The sequence below is a fragment of the Anopheles stephensi genome, chromosome 2, assembly GCF_013141755.1.
Source record: "Anopheles stephensi strain Indian chromosome 2, UCI_ANSTEP_V1.0, whole genome shotgun sequence".
NCBI classification, from domain to species: Eukaryota; Metazoa; Arthropoda; class Insecta; order Diptera; family Culicidae; genus Anopheles; species Anopheles stephensi.
This window is the reverse complement of record NC_050202.1, coordinates 91,295,307-91,316,743: the sequence shown is the minus strand read 5'-3', so window position 1 is coordinate 91,316,743 and position 21,437 is coordinate 91,295,307. Positions and strand designations below refer to the sequence as shown.

Genomic DNA, 21,437 nt, shown 5'->3' with positions numbered 1-21,437 from the left:
CCGAACACGACAATTTTGACAGTACATCGAACACGACTCGCTGCCACACAGAAGCGGTCCGGCAAGGCATGCCCAGCTGTTTGCCATCATGTTCGGCATGCGCACAATTTGTTGCCCCGGCGCAGAAACAATCCCGATATGCATTCCCTTCGCGCCACACCCCGATCAAGCAACTTGCCAAAACATTAGTTATGATTCATTATTAATTAACTTCTGCCGTGCACTAACCGGTGGGCTTCAGTGCAGGGAAGTCTGGGGATTATAGGACACCTCCCTACCTGTAGTATCTCCACCGCAAGATCAATTTATTTTGATCTCCACTAACAGCTCACTTGCCTGGCAAAGGCGAGTCGTCCGGGTGGTCCCGGACTGCTACTGATCTTGATCCGATCGGGCTCGCCGATCAATTGCCGTGATCGTGAACATTGATGCATACGTAATCGAAACGCAGACCGATCGCAGAATGCCCCAAGCGTATGGGCATTTTCTCTGGAGGCAACGCCCGCCCAAATGGTACGCACTCGCGGGTCTCTGACTCACCCGCAGTTGCGGGCCGACATCGTTAGCTGCACCTTTTGACTGGCTCCGGCTGACCCGCAGGGGCGAGTAATGCGTTTGCAGAAAATTTCCTTCTTTTCCCACAGGCCATGCACAATAAGGAACGGGCATCACGCATGCACACATGCGCTGGACCTCCGCGTCAGTTAACTCGCGGCGCGATAATCATGTGCGTGCATCTTTATGACCTTGCTCGTTTCCCTCTAACAACCCGGGGGCCACCTTGTGAGAAAAGTCAGCAAAGATCAATTTCATTCCATCCGGTAGTTGACTCTAGTAGACCAACTCTAGCTGCCACAGACTCCGCTCGCTCGGGAGGAAGAACTCGGCAGTAATTGCGTTTTTTTCGTTTGGTCGCCCCGTTTTGCCTGCAACGGAACCGCGGACACGGTACACAGGTACACTTGCTGCCGCAAACATTATTTATGCGCTAAAGATCGTCGTGTGTCCGCTTCCTCTCGTTAAGGGTCGCACTGCCGAGGGCATGACACGGAGATGTTTACGGTTGGGCAAGACGAGGAACAAGAAGAAGAAGTTGAAGCAAATCACGCATACCTTGCTTCTGGCGTACAGAGAGCGGTCCCAACTACTACTACTACTACAACTACTACTACTACTATTGCTGTGAGACCACCGTGAATACCAGCTGACTCGATCGTCATCCAAGTTCCCATAGATCTCGCGTCGCGGTCGCAGGTTTTGGCAAGGAGGACCTAAATCAAATTACTGCATCACGTTCGAAATCCAACACCCGAATTGCACAATCCGCAGAATTGCTTCGAGCGAGCAGCATTGGTAGCGTTTGTGAACGGGGGCTCCTTATGATTTTTGTTTTACAAGTCGCTCCCGCAGTTGTGTTCGCTCACGACGAGCGATCGAGATGTGACGTTCTACAGCTGCCAAGATCGGCATCCTTCCCCTATGTTCCCCATATGTGTGCACAACGCGGCGCTACTGCTGCTCGAGATCGTGATGTTGGTTTTATTTATGGCACTCGACACTTATTAGTCCAATGGTTAATGATACCATGGGCCCTCTTCTGAAGATGGCCCGCCGATTGCGCCCCCGGGAACCCGCTCCGTATCAGAGATCCCGCACACTTTCAGCTTCAACTCGCAGCTCGCGTGATTTACGTAACTGCAAACAGTACGACCATCTGCCCCGGTTCCCGATTGCAATGCGGTTCGGCCGTACTGTGCGCCAATAGCGTGACACGACCTGATACTGACAACAAAACAAACCGGGCTGTCAGGTCCGTGAACTGGGGCAAGCAAAAGACATCCACCCCACGAACGAACGAACGAACGACACCTACACGATGGGGTACTACGTGTCGAAAATGGCGCCAGCTAGAACCTCAGTGTGGTAAAAGTGGTCCATTTTCTTGCGAGTCTCGGAGGACCTCGGAGTGGCGTTGAATAATTCATCGCCCTGCCGCCGCATATCAACCGGTCGCTATCGGCACGCTCCCATCTCTCACTCTCTTTCGGTCCTGTCGGCGGCGCACGGCGCTAGTCAACGGTCGTCTGCTTAATCATTTGCGCACGGACTTGTACGCGTCACCATATTTCACCAGCTGCTTCCGTAAGTGTTGTCCTCCCGGTTCCCAGCTCGGAAGGGCTTCGGCTACTGCTACTGCTGCCCACGATCGTCCCAGCGCAGCGTAACGCCACGGCCAGCAGATGACGGCTAAGGAGAGATAAAGAAATTGTAAACAGCGAAATACTCATAATTAATTGGTCGCCGTCAAAACGGTCGCCTACCGGTAGTGCCGCCGTGCTGGGCCGTGCGACGCAAGAGACCCCAGCAACAAATCGTGCTTCAGCTGTCACATTTCAAACCCTTCTCCTCCCGGGAAACCGCACCGCTCCACGGAGAATCGCTTCGTTGTCTTTATCTTCCTTCATTTCTCCATTCAGTTGATTAGAGCTGCGTCGGCCGGGGTCCCGAAGCCCTGACGATTACTTGTCTTCTTCTCCGTTCCGTTCGAGGAACCCACCAGGAGTGTGTTTAACGAATTTTCGATTCGATTTTACACTTCCCCCCAAACAGACAGTCCCTTGGGAAATGCGTTAATGTTCCGTTAGCCGTTGGATTCCCACCATTTATCAGCGAATTTTATTGGATTTTATTCGAGTGATATAAAACTGTCCCGAGAGGGTTCGATTCGAAGGTGTCAAAATCGCGTTCCAAAGTAGTGAGAAGTGCCTCATCGAGTCCGAACTCCTCGAACTTTACATTTGCATAATGTGGGCCTCCGAATCGTTTTGGCCTCGCTAACTGATCGAGCCGGATAAGGCTGGCTCGGGTCGCTCGTCGTCGCTTTGCCCCTGCGGGAGTTCCGACACTGAACGGATGCTGGCGATCGCGACGATCGGTTTTGCATTTTATGATCTTGTCCAACGATGTCCAACAAACACTACAGTTCATTTGCTCGATATTTTCCTGTAAACTGTGCTGATCGATCGATCGATTGACGGGTGCAGGATTTCTTAGCGTTCGAAGATAATCTTCGCTGAGCGCTTTTTGATCGAGAGCGCACCGGGGGTTTCCATCCTGGCCGGACCAGGACTTGTAGGACGACAGCTGCAGAAGTTAGCTCTTGCAGATTCAGATTCCATCCTTCGGTGCTGCTGCATTTGTGCCACAATCAGGTGGCGCATTAAATCATCTTTTACGAGGGACCTCCTCTAGCAATCCCGTCCACGGAAGTCGATAAGATTTATTTTCGATAATTCCTGCTCGTCTAGTCGCTGGCGTGGGGAGATTAATTAGAAGCATCTTCGGCCCGCGTTTTATGTTTGTCACGGTTTTTTGCGCACTGCCGGGCGCATGAACCTCGTCGTTGCCATAATTTATGCGCGCGCACCCCGGCTCGTTTGGTGCGCGCACCCGCGAAGAACGCTGCATTTCTCTTCGCGGCGAATGAGGTAGCCCGGCGCATCCCCGGTACGAAACGTGATGTGCGAAGTCATATTTTGACATTAATACACGACCATAAATTAAAGCGATTCCGTTGGGCGCTTCTCGGCGGGAAAAGTTCACCCTGTGCCTCGAGCGATAGATAAAATGGTGATGCGCTAAAACACACACACACACATGCAGGTTTGCTCGTGAACATACATGACGGCGGAGCATCTATTTGGAGCCTTTAATAAGTGGCTCATTGATGAATAGGATCAGTTTTTTCCTTCATCCTCTCCATGGCAGCCAGTTGATCGTTCGCTGCTTTTGCTCCTCTACAAAGTAGGCGCTATTAATGCGGAGGCCTGCTTCGATGCAGTGAGTGATTTTGAGATAAAACCTAATATTATCTTGCCTCGCAATCGAAACGGTCTTTCTGGCTATCCGTTCCACGTTATCTGCCTGTTCCAGCAAGAAAATGGGGTGGGTTCTTGCATGAACAAGTGCACGCAACAATGTATTGGCATGTGAAAAAGAGCACCGTTTTGCGTGAGATAAAAATGTTTCTAGTTCGTTACGCTTCCGTATGGAGCCAGAGAGGGAAAGAAGATATCGAGAATGTCTAAAAGAGCATCGTCGAAGAAATCGTGACAAACCGATAGATGCGCGTTAACGTTAACTGTTCTAATTTCCCTTTCCAAAGCGAACTAAGCGGTATTTAATTTCTTGGGGAGTTGTGACGACGTAACCAGCCCAGACCCCATGCGGGGAACTCGAAGATCTTCCTGTCGCCCTTTTCAGCCTCAGTGCGGAGGACCTCCCCAGAACTCTGGTGAAGCTCGCGCGAAGAGCCTCCACGTCAAATGGACCGTCAAAAGACTTCATTCAACGCGAGCTTCAGCCAGCAACGAAAACGAAAAACTTCGTAATGAGAGCACTCACACCTTCCGGGCATCACGGTACCGGGGTGATGCCTTTTTTTCTAGATCACGACCAATCCTTCCCTCGAAGGCCCGAGTTACCTAGGCCACCCTAGACCAGCTGGGACGCCCTTAACGAGCAAGCGCGCGCGCGTGCGATCGTTCGTCCAACACCCGCCCGGGACTCATAAGCACCTCAGAGAGCACGCGCGCACCGAGAGGTCGAACTGGGCAATAGATCGGCTGTAAAATTATCATAGCCATTACCATTTCCAGCCCTGGTCCGTTGGCGCGAAGGATGTTGATTTTATTAATACACTCGCGTTCTCCGTCGCTCCAGAAGTGCCTCGAGGGCAGTGTAAATTGGGAAGGTGTTCGCGTTCGCGTATGCTCTCGTTTTTAGGCTTTCGCTTTTTTTCGTTGGCCATCGCTGGCTTGCTACTCTCGCTGCTCATCTAGCTCAGCCAACCTTTCGGAAAAACCATTCATTATGTGACACTGGCAAATGTCGCGACTTCAGTTTGCCCCCTCGCTCCGGACGGCTGGCGGCCGATTCTCGGAGGCACTTATTTCGTTTTCGGTTAAATTTATTAAATTGAAATCACATTGTTTGGAATTGGCTCGCAACGATTTGCTAATTTTCCAAATGTCAACCATTCGCTTTACTTAAATTATTTTAAATCACTCCCTGAACCTCCGCTACGGTGGCGTCCCCATCGGAGATCTCCAAAGGCGTCCATTTTATTGCCTCATGCAATTATATTTTAGGGGTTTGCGAGCGACCACCACAAAATTACACCCATCAGCGATCGTTTGTTTGAAAAACCACTTTACCCCAGCGCCAGTAAACAAACGGCCAGTAAATTGTTGTTTGATTTTAAAATGGTGTCTTTAAAATGGCGTCTGCCCTGTTGCCCTCTTGGAAGGAACCGCGTGTGTGACCTCGTACTTTCTTTTCGAGAGAGAATGTTTTCTGTTAATATTTCCCTAATCAATACTATTGACAGTTGCCACCACCTTTTCCAGCTCCGGCTCGGAATGGGGACGTACTGGCCGCCCGTGTTTCGGCCCACTTTAACCTCATTTCGGCCGCAACAATGCAACGCACAACAACTCCACGCAGACCACAGGACCAGCGGACAATCAATCAATGCGACTCCCGAATTGAAATCGATCGCTTTCGTCCATCGGACTGCATCATTAGCAACCGGGCACCGGCGAGGAAACTCTCCGGGATCTTTTCAATCTTTTCAACCCCGAGTGAATTAGAGGCGTTGTACATATCCGGGTTAAATTAATCTTTCCCCATGCGCCCCGAGAGGGCGAGAATTTGAAATTCATTCCCAATCACTTGATCACCCCACACCAGTTGGTTGGGTTGTGTCGTCGGAAAAATTGATCATCCACCGTTCGGGGTTCGGGATTCCGGGGATTCAATTGGTCCATCACCGCGGTGTCGCGGTGTACGATCATCGATTCGATCGGTCCGGTACTATTATTAATCCCCGTGTCCCGTGTTGGGGTGCCATTTCCTTCACACACTTTTCTCCGGCCTGTGGGACTCCGGCCGAAAGGAACGCCGTGCACCATATCCTCACAGGCGCGGGATCATCCCACACACGCGAAGAAGCAGGGAGGAAAATTATTAATTGAAAAACGATTTCTCAAACACGGTGAAACTCGCGGCGGCGTAGAAAATCGGAAACATTATTAACAAAACCCGCCGCCACCAGGTGATTGATCGAAAGAAAGTGAGCGTGCGGGTGGCGTGCGCGCGAAGACGGTTACCGACGCGCACGGATCGGATCGGATGATGATGGATGTGCACACTGGCCGTCCGGGAGAATCGCATTTTTCGCCACATCAATTTTCGACCCTTCGGGTGTGGGTTGGTTGGGGTGTGGGGGGGTTGGAATCCTAAATCCAATCTGCCGCTGGTTTTGCCGTTATGGTTTTGCGATAATTTGCCATGACCATTGGGTGCTGGATTGGTGCTGGACCCTTTTGTGCTGGTGGTGTTCGTGATGTGCTGGTGGTGCTGTTGTGCCGAACCGAGTGGGTGGACAGGGCCGAATGAAAAGAATTTTCTTCCACGCAGAGGGGTGTTGGCACAAAAAATCCATTAACCTTTTGCGTGCCTTCGCTTATCAAAGCTGCCCATCATAATTCACCCCACAGTTGGAGATGGCCGCGTGTTGTTTGGTGTGCTGAGGTTCGGGCCGATGCTCTTGCTCACCGGCCGGGCACACCCCAGACTTTGCCGTGTGCCAAATGGATCCGGCAGCGGCGGTGGTTCGTTCTTCGCTGACCGGTGGGAGGTAACTCCAGAGATACTCTCCGCAGTCGCACACAGACCAAATGTTAGACGCTGCCTGCCAAACTGGAGCAAAAGGCGGATTGATGCGAAAAAGGTGGCCCCAACCAACTGAACAATCAAAGTAGCCTATGGTTTGGGCCAATATTTCGGACCCGGGCTCCTTCGACGACGACGACTACGACAACAACGAAGACGACGACGGACGACCGGGTCAAGGCTAATTTGACCGTCCAATCTAGGTTAAGCTGGTGTGATGGAATTCCTCTTCTACGCCGCATGTCTTTGTGTGCGTGCGTGAGTGACTTGACAATAAAAAATAGCTCCAACTGCAGCAACGCTATACTACGACGACCTACGCCCGGCAGTGGACGACCCCCTGTCGCCAAATTCATGCTGCTCTAGAGGCTCTCGGAGGTGATCGGCTCCACTCCGCTTTCCAGCACTCCAGCAACGCAAACTTCCCAACTCTGGACTCCATCCGGACAAGTTCCGTGTAATTAATCATAATTTTTGATGAATCTAATTTCACCTCTATTCAAGCCGAGTGGGTTTTTGTGGCCGTGTTTTTGCTTTTCCTCTGCGTTCCCTCTTTCTGCTCGTCAGTGTATCTCCCCGCCGACTGCCGAAACCATCCATTGATCGTGGGTTAGGCGATGAGATTAACATTGTCCGAGCTTTTGGCGGGTCGGTCCACCTTGGGGACGCAGTTGTGGCCGGGTATGTGCATAATTATCAATTTTTCCCTCCGCTATTGATGCGTTGTTGACGTTTGTGTGCTCCCAGAACCGGGATAGAGCTTAGAAAACGGAAAGAGGGTAATGAGGGACACACACACACACACGCACGCACGCACACCCAACGGTCCCAATTTCTCCCGGGATGACGATATTCCTTTCAACCGATTTTTTTTTCTCTTCGCTCGTTTGGCTTGTTGTTGTTTCACGATAGTTTGTGACTGATTTCTAAGCGAGACAACCAACCTGTTATTGACCGGCGTACACGCATTTTGGGAAAAGTGTCTTGCGTAGGGAATGAAAAATGGTCCCGCGCGGACCGCAAATTGACGAAACGCGCGCCCGGACTCCGCTTAATGCTAGAAGATTTTCGGCTCAGTTTCGGTTAGCGGGGACAGACACACACACACACACACGCTCAAATGTGTCCCGTGTGCGATGAAATGATTGATTGTGTACGCCCGGCCTGGTGCATCGGACACAAGCTCGCGACATTTCAGGGGGATTTTTTTGTTTTGCTCCACTTTCTTATCCTTCCCGGGACGCGTGTATGTACGTGTGTGTGTGTGTGTGAGGCACCACACACAAAAGCCTTGAAGCTTTCTAATTTGTTGTGCCACACGAGGCAGGAAGACCTTCAGAGCTGCACTAATTCACCTATCCGGTATGTGGTCAATATTGTTGTTTGTTATTAAATATCAATTTGTGCATGTCGTCGGTCGGAACATTTTCCTAAACACTGAGTCCGCCAAAACGCGAAATAGCCACGCAGCCCGCAGAGCCAAAGGAAACAAATGACTTCAACACAAAGCGACGAGCCCGCGTGATTATGCGACCTGCTGGAAACTGCTGCCTTCGCACGATGACATCGAGTCGGTAGTCACGGTGGGGCATTGTTATTTTAATGAATTACATCCAATCGAGCTAATCGGCCGTTCTTTGGCGATCATTTCTGCGGGTGCAAGACACGGTTCGAGAGTCGCCCATTATTTCATCCCATTTCGGGGACGGTTAGTGAGAAAATGACATCCGACTGTGAGATGACCCGACGAAACGGAACATCGCAGACCCCTGCCTGTGTCTGTCCAGCTGTGTGTGTGTGTGTGATTACACGATGGAGGTCATTAGTTAATTTGTGAATTAGTCCTTAGCCGTCGGGGGGTTCGTCGCTTCGCGTCATGAAGTCTCGGATGGCCAAAATTAGTGCTCCCTCCGTTGGGGGTGCCGTCCATGATTCCTTCGCCATTTTTTTCTTTTCCTCTCGCTCATTGGGGGTAAAGTGTCAATTTTGCCCGTTTCGAGAACCGGGTGAGAATGGACACCTCTGAATGCGTTTCTCCACTCAGCGCAGGTCAATTGTGTGGGTCAACCCGCGTGGGGCAAAGGCACGAACGGAACCTGCTTGCTCGTCGAGTTGAGCTGCTTCACAGTTCCCTTGCGGTTCTTTCTTATCGCCACCACAATACACCGTGTGGTGTTTTCTTTTCCCTGCACTTTCCTGTGTCATTTGAATTCCGAAATTTGAATTTGAATGGAAGCAAGCTCAGGAAAGCGTCTGCTAACGCGAACTCCGGTGTCACTTACGAGGGCGCGTAATCTGCCGGTCGTGTGTTTACTTTGCCCACCTTCAATGCCACAGGCCCTTCACCACCGATGCTTTGTTATGGTTGGAAACGCGCTGGAAAACTCTTCTTCACGCCGCGTGCGAGTTCGGCCGGAACGAAACTCTCAAACTCTCGATTCGATCCAACGCAAAACACAGCGACGAACGGTGCGCTGGAATTATCATAATGCGATGCGATGTCATTTGGAAAATTATGCATTTAGCGTTATTTCCTTCGCTCCTCTCCGGGCTGAAGGTGCAAAATAAAAGAAACGCAATCAAACAGCGAACGCGGCCCCAACGATGCTGCACGATCTGCATTTTGCGCGCAACCAAACACCGGTGCCGTCACACTTTGCACGGTACCGTCGAGGATGTGCAGTGCAACCGTGAACACTCTCGAAGTGCATCATCTACTTTGCATGCAATATTTTATCAACACATGCTCACTGCTCGGCGCTCCCACGTGTTCCATGAGCCAGAGCCCTGTTCCTAGCCCTCTCGAGCAGGGGGCATCGGGTCTGGCACGACTTCCACAACCGGGCGGCTCGGTACCAACGGCAGTGGGACTTTTGTTTTCATTTGTTCTCGATTTGTTTGTTTGCTAGTTGGGGCTAGGCCACTCAAGCTTGAGCCGCGGGGTTTGGAAAGAAAAAAAAACGGCAGCCGAAGCGAGTGCATAACAATGTCTAGTACTTACACACTACAATCCACCCGGTACGAACGAACGAATGCAAACCGATCGACCGGGGGGGGGATCGAGGGTTTTACATCGAATCGAATTTATGAATCGTTTTGTCTCAAAAGCCATCGACAGGTCGCGAGCACGGGCAGTGTGTGTTGCCAATACGTTGGCAAAACGCAGCAGGCGATGACGGTTGCCATTGGTTAGCTTTACGATCCACCCGGCGGTGTGTTGTTGCAATAGGCGATCTTTTTGCCGCAGTCGGCCCATGCGACGGCTAACGACGCTAGACGATCCATTAAAACCGTGTGATCTACGTTTAATTGTGTCCTTCGGTTGTGTCGGCGTCGGGTTTTTCGAATGTAGCAAACAACAGTTTGCCATAATTTACGTTTTCTATAACTTTATCTCGAATTTAGCAATCTATTTTAAAAGTACTTTATGCTCTTGTTACGTTGAACCGATTAGTAGTGCCAGCGTGCTTGCATGTGTGTCGGGTTGCCCTTCCCATAGGTGAGTTTGCCGTCGTCGGCAAGGGCAAAGCGAGCTCAGCCGAGCGCTTTGTGTTCAACTCGCGCATTGGTTCCGCACGCCCCAAAAAAGGGAGTGTTGTGGAATGAAGTGCTGGGGTATGAAATTTATGATTTTCTGCACCTTTATCGATGCAGCCGCAAGGAGCGATGCATAGCGGAGTGAATATGACAGTGACATACACAGGGCCCGCATCGGAGATTTCACCTAACAACCTCGAACAATGCTGTCAAGATGCTGGGTTGTGTCAAGACACCGTGAGCAATGTTTTTCTTAAATGAAAATTATGTCCCCCCGCTGAACTACACACTCATAATATTCATTCGATTACATCAAGAAGAATCATCAAGCATCATCTCACCACTTCCTTTCTCAACCGAGGGCTGTAAAAAGCGGATTAACGTTAACGATTCCGCATTCCCCGGTCGATGCACATGCACATTTCAATCAAAAGGTTTGCATCCTTCGCCCAGAATCAATTCGGCAGCGCTTAAGACATTAAGAGCCTTAAAAGAACGCACGGAAGCCACGGCGATAAGAAAACAGAATGCGCACTCAGCCCAAAAAGGATAAACGATCGGTTTGTCGATACATTTTATCGATCCGCCAGCCAAAAAAAAAAACAACTCTCTCATTAGCATTTCCATTAACATTTCGCTCTTCCTGTCCACGATCGAGCGACGGACGTTATTTGTGTGTGACTTTGACGCATGCGTTTGTGCAATTTTTGTCCAACTTTTTTTTCCTTCCTCCACACCTTCTCGCAATTGGCTGTTTAAACTCGCCTGTTTTCGAATGAATTTATGCCGTCTTCATTTAACCGATCGTATCTTCTATCTCGGGTGGGATTTTTCATTCCAGATGTCAATAACCTGAAGAAGAGCGCCACCCTGCGGAAAGTGTTCTTCAGCACGATCTTCTGTATCCACACTGCCACCCATGTGTTCCGTGTGCTCCGTGCACGATCGCGACCCGTACCTGCACCTGCACTTTGCTTCGGAGCGACGACCCGAACCGGACAGTTTATGTCGATCGACAGTCGATTGATACGCACGACTAAATTGCCACCGCAAGGCGGTCTGGCAAGACCGATACCCGTACCCGCCGTTTGTTGGTAGCGTGTTAATCGACTTTGCGCACTCCGCTCCAAGCCAAAGCCGAAAATCTGTTAACGGCGGAAACTGGCCCCGGCTCCAAGCAGGCAAAGCAACGAAAAGAAAAATCACTCACATCCTCGAGCCGAACCGCGCCAGAACGGCGAATCGGAAACGCATTAACGGAGGACGCCTGGACGAATGTGAGGACCATTATCGATTCCCCCCCAAAACTGAACCTGCCAATTAAAACGCGAGCGTGAGCGCGCTCTTGAGCGGAGGTTAAAAGGCTCCCGAGATCGCACCAGCTATTTGTTTGTTTTCACTGTCTCTGGAGCGTTCCGTCGAAACGCACCTCATCTTCTTTCCCGCACAAAGCCGAGCAGTCCTGTCAGAAGGAGCTGAAAAGCCTCGGAGCGCATGCATATGTTGGATTTGATCACCGACATCGCGATGGCGTCGTCGTCGAGCCAAATGGAAATTAGCGAACCGTTCCGTACGGAGGACCTGTCAAAGACGGATTTTTTCGACTTTGTCACAGGCTCCGCACCGGACATGGCCATCAGCAGCAGTAGTGGTGGACCGGGCGGCGGTGGAGGAGGAGGAGGGGGCGGTGGTGGCGGTGGAGGTGGAGGTGGAAGTGGTGCCACCAATACCTCCAATGTGAACAGCAACAATCCCTGCAACCGTTCCCTGTCGGGTGTGTTACCGAGCATGGGACCTAACGGAGTGACAGATCGACCGCCGGACGGTAGGAACGGGAGCGAAGGTTCACCGATGGACGGAACGCAAACTAACAGAGTGACCGGAAGTGGTGGCGGTCCCGTGCCCGATGCTAACGATCAACCGCTTCAGGGATTTGATCAGGTGAGTCAAAAATGGAATAATTTGCTTTTTGGAAGATCAGCAGAACCTAGAGAATTCTACCATTCCGATCCTATGGAGTGTGTACTACTACAAGTACGTTGAAGTCTTAGCTTTGCTGCAGACATCCTCAAAACCGGTCACGCATGATTGCCGTCGCTAGATCTTCATTTTCATTTGGCTAGTGTCTTAGAGCCGTATGCAGCTACAGGGACTGTAACTATTCCAAATAGTCCTTTTGCTTCTGCTTATTGAATCACCCACAAGGAACAGTCCAAATCAATTATGTCTTTACCCTTAGCGTATGCCAGGATGACTCATAGAAAATGTTGCCCAAAGTCTTCACCTCGGGGTCGGGGCATTGGATTATCTTCTCCAACGGCTACGCTGAACAGGAGTCAGACATGTCGATCACTCTCTGCGCAAGTCCTCGCTGATTGAAAAGACTGATAGAATAATTTACTTTAAGGCTTTGGGATAGTTCATTTCTAATAATTTCTCGTATTCCCACCTCGGAATAGTAATTACCCATCGCGAAGAGTTCAATCTCGTACTTGAGAGCGATTAAACTCTGTTAACTCCGAACGATTTTGTTGAGAAACCCTTCAAAAGTTTTCATCTTGGGTACTTTATACTCATGGGCTCTCGGCCTGCCAATTTTAGTTTCCTTGAGTTGAATAACCCGTACCTGGATGGTCCATTTTTCCGTATGGGCTTTTTTGCTAAAGCTCCACGGACTCTGTCCAAAGTCACATTGAATAACTCCAGTAAACCGTAAACCTAAAGAGAAAGTCCCAGTTTAGAACGCTCTCTTACCAAACTGCAAAAAGCGACCAACATTCCGATGTAGTCAACAAACACAACATTCCCAACATAAATATGCCTCGCGTGAGCTTCCCTGAGCTAGTGAGCGCAACCGTTACGAACGCTCCCGTCTTTATGCGAAAGCCCCGCAGCTACTGCTCGTTTGAATAATATTCTCGCCCGACAGTAAATAATAAACTCATCGAGAGCACTCGCACTCGGATGCAAAAAGTTGCATTCGTACAGCTGCTGCGACTGCAATCATCATCCTTCAACAGCGACGAGGCAAAAACTAAAAACCCGAAACTCCCCCCGAGAGGCTTTTACACTGTGTGGCAAACGGTCGGTCGGTCGGTCGGTCGGACCGCATCTTAATGATCAATCGTTAATAAAGAAATTATTATTATTTAGAAGGCACCGATCGAGCGTTCCTTTTTTATTTCTTTTTACTTTGCTTCCTGCTGCACGCCGCGAAGTTGCGTTTCGTAAAGGGTGGAATAAAATCCTAACCTTCTCCTTGCTGCGTTCCCACACATGCGACCCGGCCAATCCAACCGTGGCCCGTGATCGTTGTAACGAAAGCGAAACTTAATAACAACGCCTCGTTCACCCATCCGCGCGCGCGCGCACACTCGCCCTACACGTGTAATTCGCGGATTTTGTGTGCCGGTGAAAGGAGGATGAGTCCCTCCTGCGCACAAACTGGAACCGGGAAGGGATACTGGCGGTGCGATGTGGCTTGTTTTTTTCGAGTGTGTGAGGTTCCCTTACCAATAGTACTAATATAATAATTGGCCTAGGGAATGGGAATGGAAAAACGGACCGGCCGACGACCATTACACGATCAACCACGATGCCGCGCGATGTAATTTGTTTGAGTGCGGAGCTGGTAGACCTGTACTTGCCCAACACACACACACACACGCACGAAGAGCTCCAGGAAAAACGGAAAGACCGGGGGTGATCGTGGCGGTGATCGTAAAGTAAAGAAATGAAGATGTTGCGATGCACAGCACAACGTTGGGGCCTCATGCCGCCACCTCACTGATGGATGGCAGTCACGAAATCTGCACGAAGCCGTCGTTGATTGATGGAAGTGAAACATGGGGAGAAGTTGGAGGAGCTTCACGCGGTACTCGACTCGGTTCTGGATCGGTAGCCGGTTCGGCAGCATAGTTCACACCTGCCAGCGTAAAATAAGTTCACCCGATCCCCCGGTTGAGTTGAGTAATATATAAATTCCTCTTTTTTCTTATCAATGCTCCTCGATCGAACAACGCTCGCTGGACGGGGCAGTAGTTAGATTCGCCGGACCGTGGCCGTCGGCCGATCGTTAACAGTTTAATTAATTTAATTATTGCTTCATTCTTCACTTCCTAGCACTGCAAGACGGCCGTTGGGTGGGAGATTCAAATTCATCATTCAGCGCATTCGTCGTCGTCGGCATTAACATTTTGCTCAGGGTGCGATTTCGTTTCTGTATCCAATTTTTCATTGCTTGTCCAGCCACAGTATCCACCCCTTCGTACTTTTTAAATGACGATTTTAATCAGGGAATAGCGCAAAACCTCGCGTTCATCTACACCGAAGCCATCCATCCACATGCTGCTGTGTGCGCCCAGCGAAGCTCCTCGGCGAGATCTGGGTCTGTCTGAATGATAAGATCATGAAAGATCGTTTGTGTGTGTGTGATCGATTTTTCGAAACGAAACTCTTCAGCACCTGTCCAGGCGGGGTGGAAATTGCATGGGAAGTGTCGGAGGGACCTACCGTCGCTTTTCGTAACGAAACGATTTTATTATTATGCGGCTCTCCGTTTCCATTTAATAGGGCCTCCCCACAGTTTTACGACTGAACGCATCGATTCGTCGGAAAATGACAAACGATGGAAAACCATCCGATCTGATTGCATCTGCGTTATGTCATCCTCATCAGGCACGAGTGTGTTTAGCTGACGGTGCAAAAGCGGGCATTCATTTGATTGAGTGCTTGCTAATGAATAAATTAATTACTTCTCTTCGTGTTTTAATCGGTCCGAACATTGCCAATATTATACAGCCGGTGGAACTTTTGGCTGGAACTGTGCAGCACGAACGCACCGGCGAGAAACGGACAGAGGTAGCGTGACTGAATCAATGACAGAAGATAAAGGTTTGTTAACTTGAAGAAGCAACACTGCTCGCAACCTACATCAGCTCTTGGTAGTAGACTGGCTTACGGATTAAGAAGAAAAAACTTTGGTCGAAACGAAAATCGGTGAACATTGACGAGAAGTCATGGTGCAGTCAAAAAAAACTTTGGAGGATCCTTCCCATCCAAGAGTTAAAGCAATCAGTTTATCAGGCACCAGTCCAGGACATTCGTCCCTCAATAGCAGAATTAGAACAGAGCAAAGAACGATTGATGTATCTAGTCTCTATAGTTGACGAAACCTTCCCAACTTTGGACATCAACGATTATCAAATTGGTCTACCACATCAAGATCCCAAAGAGGGTTCTTCTACGCTGGGCATGTTCTGTATGCGATCCGATATTGGAAGACATCACTCAACCAACGCTCGGTTACGCTGAACTGTTTGAAAGCAATGTTGGAAGAAGAGGCAGAAATTTCTCTAAAAAAAACATTAATATAATGATCTACACCAAAATGATACCCCAAGTCCCTGTGTGTCCGTCCACCGTCCAAAACGAAACATAATCCGCACTAATGCTTCCGTACACATACTCCCCTACAATCACTTAATGACCCGTCCGTCCGTCGTGTAACGTCACTTAGCTTCAGCGCTAAGTAAAGACATCTCAGCAAAACGTACCGCCTTTTTTACCGTTTGACCACACGATGTCACCGATTGTCAAGCGATCGTAACAAATCTGTGCGATCGGGAGTAAGATATAGGAAGCGGAGATGGCAGTTCGCTGATAAGTGCGCCATGACATTTCCCTTTATCTGATTGTATCTGCCGCTATCAACTCCCTTTTTGCCATGGTTGACCCAGTCCGCGTCCGAGAGTGCCCACGCACATTCCCGTCCTTTGGGTGCAAAACCGAGCGTGCGTTCTGCTCCGGGATGCTTCGGTTTATTTGCTCCTAATGATGGTTTACGATGGAACGTCGGTAAGATGCAACCCACCACCACCCAACAAGTCTAACAGGCCTCGGTAGGCGCCTATCGCGCCATCGTAGTGCATCTCTCTCTCTCTCTCTCTCTCTCTTTGCGTCTGTCTTATCGGAGCGTTTGTATTGACCCTTTTCTCTCCCCATCCCCAACTGCCCTCTCGCTCCAGCTTGAGTGATGATGATTTAGTGCCATTAGGGAGCATGCAGGGCCACTACCGTTGCAGGCTGCTGCAAGTGCACGACTTCGTTCAAACTGTCGAAGCACCAGCACCGGCCTGTCTTACTAATCAGCCCGGCATGAGTGCGAGAACATCCTCGGCAACAAACTCGTTCCAAATAGGATCGTCGTTCGCATTCGTCAATCAATTAACGCGCAGTATGCGTCGTACCGTCGCATGATCGTCTTCGCAGCAAACCTTCCTCAGTTCTTTCATTTGCGAAATGACTTTAAGATGAAACTGAAAGTCGGACCGTTTTTCAAGACGTTTCTCGACCACTTCATCTGCCCCGGAGGCAACGTGGGGAGAGAGGAGTGGGTGGTTGCCGCAGCCGAGGTTCAGGATGGTTAAGATTTATTAGCAAATCAGCAACGCGAAACTAAAACCGGGTTCAGGTTCGTGCAAACCGGTGCAGATCATTAGGCCGCGAAGGAAAAGCCTTCCCCCTGAGCTGAGTGGCCGAGTGCCCCACGGAGGGTTTACGACCACCCTCGTAGTAGTGTGGCATCTCTCGTCCTCTCTCCCTAGGGGAATTGGAATGTTTTGCATAAATTGTTGTTAAAGTTTAACGCTTAAATGTATCAACTTTTAGCCAATGATGACTGGTTAAAGTTACTTTAACGGCCCTTTTCCTCGGTCGGTCTCCATTTTCCATTTGTCGTAATCTAAATATCTGGCATTCTCTCGAACGGCATACCTGGTTTGCTCGTGTGATTATAAAAATCGCAACCAGTTATTCGATCGAGCAAGTAGATCTTTCAGTAGAGTCGAAGCCGGGCGAAGGATTTGCTACTCTTATTTCTGTGATATTTCGCGATCGTACGTAGCGACAGTTAAGTAGCAAAAACCATAAAGCCTAATGAAACAGATAGAGGCACACTCCATTCTACATATTGATCAAATTGTATAAACCCTCCACTAAAGATCGAGTCATCCATCCACAAAGCTTAAGTCCCTGAGAGCCTATTAAGGTACACTCGGACGATGTGAGCCAGCAGAAAAAATAACCCAGGAACCCTGAGAAGCAGTTTGCACGTGCAGGATCTTCCTGCTCGTTGACATTGCTCCGCTCACGAAGTGCTTCAATCTGAACATCACACTCATCAGCATATTTATATGCGCAAATCGTGATCATTTCTCATTGTGCACTGTAAAACCGTAAAATTCTTCCACTGCATGCGCCGCGTCTGGGCGAATGCATTTTTCATCCGGTGCGGGATGGGTGCAATAAAATGCTCAAGGTACACATACCTGTCGACAGTGCAGTCGAGTCTAGCAGCAACGGCCATAAATCAATAAACAATCGAAACGATGCGTCCGGTGGAATTATTAATTAATGTAATTCTTGCATCACTGCGCGATTGTCTGCGTTGCTCAATTTTCTATTCTCGTGTGTCCTAAGAAAAGGCAAGAAATCGTAAGGAAGGAGATTAGTTAATCATGTTTCTCGTTCTTTTTTTTTTGCTTGCTTTGCTCACAGTTCTGGGGCCCCGACAAAGATGCCAATCGGTTAGATCCGGCCATGTTCGAGGATCTTAATCGCTACTGTTGGATACAGCAGAACAACAACACTACAACGACGAGCAATAGCAACACAAATAGCAACGCCGCCAACAACCCCAGCAGCAACAACAACAACGGACCACTCAACAGTCAGGTGGCCGATACAGATGGACAGGTACGAACGGGAAGAACCCGCTCAGTAAACAGAGGATCACGATCTCTTCCGTCTTCTCATCCACAGATCTACACACTAACAGTATTAAACGGAGCACCGGAGCCGTGGGTATTAAGAAAGGACCCGTCCAGCTCGGAACCAGCCGCTCCCGCTTCTAACCTCGATCTCGACACAATACTCGGAGGATTTCCGGGCTATGTCAAGACGGAATGTTTCTCCTACGACGACAGTGGCTTCGGTACGGATCACCACGCGAAAGACGATCCTCACCATCAGCAGCAACAGCAGCAAGCAGCAGCAACAGCAGCATCAGCAACAGCAACATCAGCATCTGCAGCTAGTTCAACAGCAGCACGCCACTCATCATGCGCAATCGCAACCAACGCAACTCCAGCAAGTACAATCGCAACAGCAACAGATGCCGGTCACGTCGAGTAACATCGTCCTATCGAGTCAGCTGCTGGACCCCAACAGTGTGCTGGCCTACCAGAACAACAACAACAACGACTGGCAGATGTCGGACCATAACGTAATACAGCAGGACACGCCCGAGTCTTTGCTTCGCAGCGCTCTGCAGGGTAAAGGCTACACCAAAGGCACTGGACTGCCGTTGCAGAATGGAGCCATCACCGTGCTACCTGCCACCGGACACATGAAGGACGATGAGTTGCGACGAGTCCTCTACTCGGCCGGAGATCCCACGGATTCGTTGGCGGCGTACGCCGATTCCACGCTGGCCAGCACCATGTACGACGAGTCGGTGTTACACTCACCAGCCTCCACTAACCAGTCGGCCACCTCCCAGCAGCAACATCAGCATCAGCAGCAACATCAGATGGTCGCATCCACCGGACAGGTGACGGATCTTGGTGCAGGTGGCGGTGGAGGTGGCACGGGTCCCGCGAGTGTGGTGGTGGACGATATGTTCCTTACGCTTGATGCTGCCTTCCCGGAGGACTACGAGAAGCTGAAGCGGATAGCGACGGAGGTCCAGCAGTTTTGCACGGACAACAACAACTACGCGGAGATCATCGTGGAAGCACCGTCGATGGGTAACGGATGCAATGCCAGCGCGACTACCAACACGCTGCTGACGGGAGGGAACCATCAACATCATCCAGGACACGGCAACATGGGCGTAATGTCGCCAACGGGAGGACTTCCCCGGCAACCGCCCGTTTCAACGACAACCTCCTCGGACGTGGTGACAACGACCTCCACCACCAAGGCTAAGGCTCCCCGGACGAAGAAGAACTACAAGCGATCTCTCAGCAACAATGCCGGAAGTGCACAGGCCAACGCCAACAACAGCCCCACGCTGACATGCCTGACCACGAACAACAACAACACGAGCATGAGCAACCTCAACACGATCACCGGCGGAGCTGGAGCTGCGGCGCTGCTGAGTCCTGGCAGTGTGACGGCCGGCTCCAACGGCACAACTCAGCTGACCACCTCCACCACCACCACCACAACCACTGCCACCACCAGCCCCACCCAGTGCGGCAATGGACAGCGCAAGGAACGATCGCTCCACTACTGTTCCATCTGTTCCAAGGGCTTCAAGGACAAGTACTCCGTGAACGTGCACATACGCACCCACACCGGGGAGAAACCGTTCGCGTGTTCGCTCTGTGGCAAAAGCTTCCGCCAGAAGGCCCATCTGGCCAAACACTACCAGACCCATCTGGCGCAGAAGAACCCGCCCGGCGGTGGTGGCGGAGGTGGCGGAGTCACGAAGCAAAGTAAACAGAGTCGGCTCCAGGCTGCACCAGCTCAGCTTGCAACGACGGACCCGAGCTTAGGAGGACAGTTGCCATTGGTGCCTGGTGCCGGGTCCGGTCCCACTGGAGCAGCAGCAGCAGCAGCAGCAGTCACGACCGTTCCCGGATCGCTCGCACAGATGGTGGTAGTCCCGCAGGCCCAGTCGCCACCGATGCTGCTCACCAACACACCCAACACTGCCACGATCGTCGCCAGCCGGTGAACCGCCACAGCAGCAATCCGCTTGACAAATTTGACCTTTGTTCCTATTTTAATGTATTTACCGGGCCGCGTACGCAGCTCTCAGCATGAAGTTTTGGGGACGAATCGTTGAGAATGTGATAGCCGGAATCGGATCGACATCACCAAACGGGGAGGCCATGTTTTTTTTTTCGGGGAAGCCTGCTCAAACTCAAAATTACCTGTGATGATAAAGCTCGCCTGTCTTCCCTAAGCGCGCGCGTGTCCGCAGACCGGAGGGCAGCCGAAATCACTCAACTTCTATCATTCAACGTTCTCTTGCCATTTTTGTTTTATACATATTTGTTTGTTTTAGTGTGTAAAATGCGTTTAGAGAAACAAAGGGAAGGTTAAAAGACACAAAACAGTCACTGCCGCGTCGAGAAACACAGTAACACTGCTGCTGCTGCTGCTGTTGCTACGGCACTCTGCCACGGGTGGATCGTTTCGTTAGTGTGTAAGTGAAGGCGTTTGTTTATCCTTCTCGATTACTGCTACTATTACTACTACTACTACTGCTACTACTTGCTTGATACACGTGGTTACAAACACGAATAGGATAGTTTACTTAGCCACCTAAGTGTACCTTCGTTCGTAAGGGCCTAGCGAATGTGTTTTCTTTTAGGACAATTTTTGCTTATTTGTCTGGACAACGGTGTTCGCCTGGACGTGTTGTTTTGTTTATTTTAGAACAATTCCCTCCCCTTTCCCTATGTGACTCCCGCCCCAGATCCACCCGACCCAGTGTTATCCATCCCGCATCCCTTCACGAAGTCTGTTGCCGCCGAAGTTGTTAGAGCCAAAATTGCCTGTTTCGTGTAAAGAAAAAAGCTAGCAAAATAGTTTGTTGAAATTGATTGTTAAAATTATTTGTTTGTTTGTTTTGTTTTCTGCGAGCGAGAGAGAAACAAAAATTATTAGCAAAAGGATCGTACACGATCGCGTTACCGAAAGTGATGCAATAATGATAATTGATAGTCGACCACGTCGATGATAGGAAGGAAGAGACAAGAAAGAACCAACCCCGTGAAAAGAGATGAGATTATTTTGTTGTTAATTTGCTGTTTGTTTGGTCCCTCGTTGTTTCGAAACCCTCACCCCAACTTTGTTGTTGCTTCATCAGATGAGATTTGCTGTTTAGCGATATTATTATTAACAAGCGGTTTTTTGCAATCGAGCGCTATTAGGTTAGCCGGAACTTTTGCCATTAGTTTGTAGCGAGAATCAAATTCGTAGTAAATTATTTAGCGTTCGTTTCGATCGTTTCGTTTCGGGGGCGCGTGCGTGTGATGCTTTAGAGATTATTTTACATCAACACGTGTCTGATGAGTTGCTTAAGTTGTTTGTTGTTTCTATCTGGAGAGAGAGAAGAAAAACCCTATCCGTTGGTCCTGTTCACCTCCCAG

The 21,437-nt window shown here is 50.0% G+C and overlaps 2 protein-coding genes across 9 annotated transcripts in view; one reads left to right on the top strand and one right to left on the bottom strand.

The window, feature by feature from the left end:
- LOC118507137 (mucin-19-like) overlaps positions 1 to 20,224 on the top strand; it is a 98,560-nt gene extending 78,336 nt beyond the window's left edge. Inside the window, exons 4-7 of the mRNA XM_036045167.1 lie at positions 11,114 to 12,213; positions 17,830 to 18,027; positions 18,094 to 18,321; positions 18,422 to 20,224. Coding sequence (XP_035901060.1) covers positions 11,767 to 12,213; positions 17,830 to 18,027; positions 18,094 to 18,321; positions 18,422 to 20,014 — 2,466 coding nt within the window. The 5' untranslated portion in view covers positions 11,114 to 11,766 and the 3' untranslated portion in view covers positions 20,015 to 20,224. The remainder of the gene's footprint in view (positions 1 to 11,113; positions 12,214 to 17,829; positions 18,028 to 18,093; positions 18,322 to 18,421) is intronic.
- The window catches only part of LOC118507127 (sal-like protein 3), a 186,539-nt gene extending 166,056 nt beyond the window's left edge, over positions 1 to 20,483 (bottom strand). For 4 of the 8 annotated variants that reach the window (XR_004905592.1, XR_004905589.1, XR_004905591.1 and 1 more), the window contains exons 1-2: positions 20,214 to 20,349; positions 17,601 to 17,746 (exon numbers count right to left, since the gene is read on the bottom strand). The gene's annotated coding sequence lies outside the window, so the exon portion shown is untranslated. Of the gene's footprint in view, positions 1 to 1,234; positions 2,248 to 2,321; positions 2,618 to 14,313; positions 14,666 to 17,600; positions 17,747 to 20,213 lie in introns of those variants that run through there. The other 4 variants (XR_004905588.1, XR_004905593.1, XR_004905590.1 and 1 more) reach the window with 4 other exon arrangements.
- Positions 20,484 to 21,437: the final 954 nt, after the last annotated feature.